This window comes from Borostomias antarcticus (genome assembly GCF_949987555.1).
Source record: "Borostomias antarcticus genome assembly, chromosome: 24".
NCBI classification, from domain to species: Eukaryota; Metazoa; Chordata; class Actinopteri; order Stomiiformes; family Stomiidae; genus Borostomias; species Borostomias antarcticus.
Window position 1 is genome coordinate 4,314,383 of NC_140257.1, and position 6,240 is coordinate 4,320,622.

Genomic DNA, 6,240 nt, shown 5'->3' on the forward strand with positions numbered 1-6,240 from the left:
AAAGAACCATCTGACTGGCGCTTCAGCGTTATCTTCCTCAGCCAAGGCTGGTTCTCTTGTCCTGGGGAATCATTCTCCAGCAAACAAGACAAGTGAACAAGTTAGACAGACCTTTTAATTCAAACAAAAGGAGTAAAGATTGTGTTGCTTCAGCAGCCGGCCGGCGAACCTCCTCCTCCTGACTCAGACTTGGACCGGCTCTGCTGGACCGGGGCTCCAACACTTTGGCCTCAGGTAACCCTGAATGTGCAGTAGCACATTAGATTTAGAACAACGCTCTCGTAATGAGGTGTGTGTGTGTGTGTGTGTGTGTGTGTGTGTGTGTGGGGGGGGGGGGGGTCCAGATTAAGGGCTGCCCTCGCCTTGACTCCTCCTTATTTCCAAAGGGGAATATTTTCAAATTATCTCCAGGTCCATGAGTCAGCTCCCATCATGCAACGCCAATAAAAGGTTATTAAACACCATTACACACACAGATTAGTTCAGTTCATTATCACAGCCAATTGCAATAAACTAACCAAAGAACGCATCCGTTATCTTAGCCTAAGACAGTTTGAATTGACACAATGACCCCCTGGTGATCAATAAAGTATCTTTCTACATTTCAAACAGGCCCGTGGGCTGAATCACTGGGACCATTGCGTCAGAAGCTACATGTCAGGATTTCTCAGCCAGACATTCGTCTCGATGACGTTCCAACCACTATTTAAAACCATCAACCAGAGAGGAAGCAGGAGTATCCGACGCGGTTCTGGCTTCGTAGAAACGTCCTCCCGGGTTCACGCGTCGTGTTTGAGGAGGTCGCTCATCCGTGGGAGTTTAGGAGAAGCTGATTGGTTCGGTCGTGACAGTGTTGTTTGCCCAGATCTGGGCTGGCTGACACCGGGGGATATATCTGGTGCGCCGTCTGACTGTCAACAGTTCCCACTGCAACTCCGGAGGGCTTGAACTCTATAAACAAACACAGAGGCAAGTAGTTTGCAATTGTTATCAGTCGTTATTTGTTTGGATGGAAATGGGTGACATTCATTTCACTTAATTTGAAATATAATACTTTTCATTGAAATGAGATGTGGAATTCAAACGAATTCGATTTTTCTGCGTGTTCTATGTGTTATTTACGGGGGGACGAGACTAGTAATTGAAGTAGTTTTAACAGGTTTACTTTCCCTCTTTCCAGTCTATGGCGCCACCGGGTAGCTCGTTCTGGGTGCTGGTGATGGGCGCTTGTTTTGCCCTCGCAGTTGGGGCGGACTGCGGGAGGGACTGCGCGCTCTGTGTGTTCCGCCTGTTGGGACAGCAAGCGGCCATCACATCACTGGTAGGTTTACAAAAGAAGAGTAACTTATAAACTTTCATATTTTCAAACTGCAGGCTATTACAGGAACTCGTTCTAGTCCGTTATTAACTCGCATGGCTGTCCTCGCCAAATTACGCACTTGCTTGCCTGTTCACTCTCGTGTGATTTTTTTTTAAATTGTATTAATTCTTTCGGCATCGGTTCGTCGCCATGAAATGTTACCTATATTTTATTAGATTTGTGTGATGTCTTACATTAAGCCATCTGATATCTCTCAACAATTCATGACCATCTTTGCCTACTTTTCCTCATTGTGTTACCTTTCTCAGTTGAATCTTACATGATGCTGCAATCTTTCCACTTTACGCAGTTTGTCTGGAATCTTAAAGCGTTCTAGATGTTCCCCAAATTGCCGCCTGCTAAAGTTTTGAAATTAATATTATGCATTTTTTAACTCACCCCTTTTTTGAATTAGGGTGTTTTTTTCAGACAGGTCAGTTGATCAGTTGATCAGTTGATTTAGGATCCTGGACAAATTAGTATAAAGGAAACGACATTATAGAAATGTGGAAAAAGATGACCTAAACATTGTTGAAGAAATGTTTATTTCAAATGAACTGAGCAGGAGTGGTTATTATACTAGTACCTTGGGCGTGATAGCCTCCCTGAGGGATGAGGTCTTCTGATCCCTCTCAGGTGAGAAGCTGAGGATGAGGTTTGTGTGATGTGTTGCATCACCTCTAGAGGGCGGTATCATCACAGCCGCGGGGTCCAATACGTCTTCGATTCGATTTTCTCCTCTATTAATTCTATCCCCGGGGTCTGATAGCTCAGCAAATATCTGCTATTAACTTAGACAGACCGACTCTCACACTCATTGAATCAAATTATAGTCAACTTATTTTATCAAATTATATATATGACTTTTATATATATCTATATATTGGATATTGGATTTTTCAACCCTCCTGAACACTTGTATGCCTGTGGGAATCACTCTTCCAGCGCTGCAGACCTGTTAAACCGGTCCTGCTCCGCTCAGCAGCAGCAGGGACGTCATGCAAATGAGCTCCCCCATGAACATCGGCTCTTCCGCTCAGCCTGCTTATCCTCCTGGTGAGATCAGCCTTTTGGGAGAAAGAGAGAGAGAGAGAGAGAGAGAGAGAGAGAGAGAGAGAAACAGAGGGAATCGAATGAGAGAAATAGAGAGACAGAGAGGGTGAGAAAGAGAAAGGGAATGGAAAGAAAGATGCAGCTCCCCTCATCCTAACACCTTGACTAGAGGGTGACAGATGGACAGGTATATTAAATATAAGGAATATTTAAGCATCACATCCACACAATCTAACCTTCCCCCCCTTTTCCTGGTGAACTGCTGTACTGGGATGTGTGTTTGTTGTAAATATGTTAAAGCTCAGTGATGTTGGACGCTAGGTCTCAGTCCAACCAACCAGTCCTTATATGGACATAGAGGTTCTGCCCCCCCAACGGGGTGTGAAATAACCCCCCCTGCATGGCTGCATGGTTGGGCAGCACTCTAATGGGATCTGAATCATTAACCTCAAACCTTAACCTCAGTCCTAAACCCTCACGACCTCCCCCTCCTCAGGAACGTGGAACCACAACAGAACGAGTCGTCCCTCTGATCTTTCTCAATTAAATTCCAGTCAATAGATCTTAATTTTACTTTGGGAAATATTCAGCGTCAGTCACACAGAATCCACAGACATTATAGATATCAAATTCAACTACATGGTAATGAAATGTGATTATTAGACTGAGGAGTCAGTCTCTAAACTGTGCTCAACTAGAGACTGAAGACATTCCTCCAGATTTCATTGCTAAAAGTGGGCGGACACAATTTGAGCGTTTGAAAAAACCTGCATTGCAGAACCAACCCAAGTCTTTAGGGCGGTTCTTCCTAACGGGGCGGTGAATGTTCTGTTTTGTTTTGATTCTCCACTCACATCATTTCTGGTTAGACGGGTCCGGCACCCTATTGGAGATGTAGGAGATGTTGGAGATGTAGGAGATGTAGGAGATGTTGGAGATGTAGGAGATGTTGGAGATGTAGGAGATGTAGGAGATGTAGGATATGTTGGAGATGTAGGAGATGTTGGAGATGTAGGAGATGTAGGAGATGTAGGAGATGTAGGAGATGTAGAAGATGTTGGAGATGTAGGAGATGTAGGAGATGTTGGAGATGTAGGAGATGTTGGAGATGTAGGAGATGCAGGAGATGTAGGAGATGTTGGAGATGTAGGAGATGTTGGAGATGTTGGAGATGTAGGAGATGTTGGAGATGTTGGAGATGTAGGAGATGTTGGAGATGTTGGAGATGTTGGAGATGTAGGAGATGTTGGAGATGTAGGAGATGTTGGAGATGTAGGAGATGTAGGAGATGTTGGACATGTAGGAGATGTTGGAGATGTAGGAGATGTAGGAGATGTAGGAGATGTAGGAGATGTAGGAGATGTAGGAGATGTAGGAGATGTTGGAGATGTAGGAGATGTAGGAGATGTTGGAGATGTAGGAGATGTTGGAGATGTAGGACATGTTGGAGATGTAGGAGATGTAGGAGATGTAGGAGATGTAGGAGATGTAGGAGATGTAGGAGATGTTGGAGATGTAGGAGATGTTGGAGATGTTGGACATGTAGGAGATGTAGGAGATGTAGGACATGTTGGAGATGTAGGAGATGTAGGAGATGTAGGAGATGTAGGAGATGTAGGAGATTGTTATGGACAGTTTTTACTGCTGTTCTAGTACCAATTTTCAATGGTGATATCTTCAGACTTTCGGAGGCGGAGATCTTGAAGGTCTGGTATTGCGAGACTATGTGATTATAACTACATGGTAATGTGATTATAACTACATGATAATGTGATTATAACTACATGGTAATGTGATTATAACTATATGGTAATGTGATTATAACAGTATTCTGAACCGGCACTGAAACCTCTGCAAAGTTAATAACCAGCCCTAATGATGATGAAGTTGATGATGATGATGATGATGATGATGATGGTGATTTAATCACTCAAAAGTGAAAAGCAGGTATAATGCATATCACTTCTTTGGGCGCTGGACGAGGAAAAAGTCAATGAAAAGGAATGAAACCCGCTCACTCGTTTTCTCCAAACTAAACTTTATTTTCTCAATGTTTCCAGCACCTGTTCTTCGTCAGGTCAAACTCACTCACAAGTGATCAGCCAGTGACTTCTGTCCTCAGTGCTAACCCCTCCCATTCAACCAGGCTAACCCCTCCCATTCAACCAGTCTGACCCCTCCCATTCAACCAGGCTGACCCCTCCCATTCAACCAGGCTGACCCCTCCCATTCAACCAGGCTGACCCCTCCCATTCAACCAGGCTGACCCCTCCCATTCAACCAGGCTGACCCCTCCCATTCAACCAGGCTGACCCCTCCCATTCAACCAGGCTGACCCCTCCCATTCAACCAGGCTAACCCCTCCCATTCAACCAGGCTGACCCCTCCCATTCAACCAGGCTGACCCCTCCCATTCAACATGTCTGACCCCTCCCATTCAACATGTCTGACCCCTCCCATTCAACCAGGCTGACCCCTCCCATTCAACCAGGCTGACCCCTCCCATTCAACCAGGCTGACCCCTCCCATTCTGTCCTGAGCGCTGACCCCTCCCATTCAACCAGGCTGACCCCTCCCATTCAACCAGGCTGACCCCTCCCATTCCGTCCTGAGCGCTGACCCCTCCCATTCCTGTGTTGGCAGAGATGCTCAGTGGAGTGCGAGGGCACCCTGGACACCCTGAAGCTGCGCAGCTGCCGAGACGTCCTATTGGAGGAGGACAGCGTCGCTCCTGACAACGGCGAGCAGGAGGAAGCGGGGGGCGGGGCCAAGGCGGGGGCGGAGCATCAGTTGGCCAAGAAATACGGCGGCTTCATGAAGCGCTACGGCGGGTTCATGATCCGGCGGTCTCCGGGGGCGGCGGGCGTGGCCGCAGAGGAGGGCGGGGCGCCGGGAGGCGGGGCCAGCCAGGGGGAGGAGGAGGAGGAGGTCATCCGACTGGCGATCCTTAAGATCCTCAACGCCGAGGCCGAGGGGGCGGGGCAGAGCGCCGGCGGGCCCGCGGGGGAGGCGGCCAAGCGCTACGGAGGGTTCATGCGGCGGGGGGGCGGGGACTTGGGGCTGGGGGAGGGGCTTCTGGAGGAGGGGGAGGGGCGGGGTCTGAAGAAGCGCTACGGGGGTTTTATGCGGAGGGTGGGGCGCCCCGAGTGGCTGGAGGACCCCAAGGCCTCTGGGGGGGTCCTGAAACGCGCCTGGGAGGAGGGGGGGGGCGCGGTCCTGGGGCAGATTCAGAAGAGGTACGGGGGATTCATGGACTAGAGGAGACCACCCCTCCTCCAAATCCCCTCGGTCTGGACCTCCAGTATCAATACACAATAAATCCTGTCCATCCACCCTTTGTTCTGTAGAGCTTGTTCTGTGCTGATGTGTCGTCTGGTTTGGATTCACTGTGTAAACACTCACCTGCTGTAGCTGACACTTATTATAAAGATTATAATGGTTCCCATTGCGTTTGACTGGACGGAATGGCCTGGTTTCATGCTGTTGTTATTTATTAAAGACTTGTTGACTGAAGTCCTGAGCTGGCGCACGTGTGGTGGTTGACCAATCAGAGTGTGGTATTTGTTTGTTTATTTGTTTACAGATGCTTCATTAACACTAGACCCGTTTAGACCTGTAATGGACTCCCTCTGGCATGTGGAGAGGCTGTCTCATCCCCCGATCCCCCCCTCTCTACTCGGTGGGCTCTCACACACCCCTCCTGATGCCTGTGTGTGTGTGTGTGTGTGTGTGCGTGTGTGTGTGTGTGTGTGTGTTTAAACCAACAAGGGGGTTGTAGGCACGTTCCCTCCCAGAGGAGAGGAACAGAGAACTGGGACACCGAGATG

General features: G+C 48.2%; 1 protein-coding gene across 1 annotated transcript; it reads left to right on the plus strand.

The window, feature by feature from the left end:
• Positions 1-1,183: 1,183 nt before the first annotated feature.
• On the plus strand, positions 1,184-5,671 carry penka (proenkephalin a; the record flags this gene model as incomplete). Its single annotated transcript, XM_084458143.1, has 2 exons — positions 1,184-1,321; positions 5,057-5,671. The coding sequence occupies 2 exons, from the start codon at positions 1,184-1,186 to the stop codon at positions 5,669-5,671; spliced, it is 753 nt and encodes a 250-aa protein (XP_084314269.1).
• Positions 5,672-6,240: the final 569 nt, after the last annotated feature.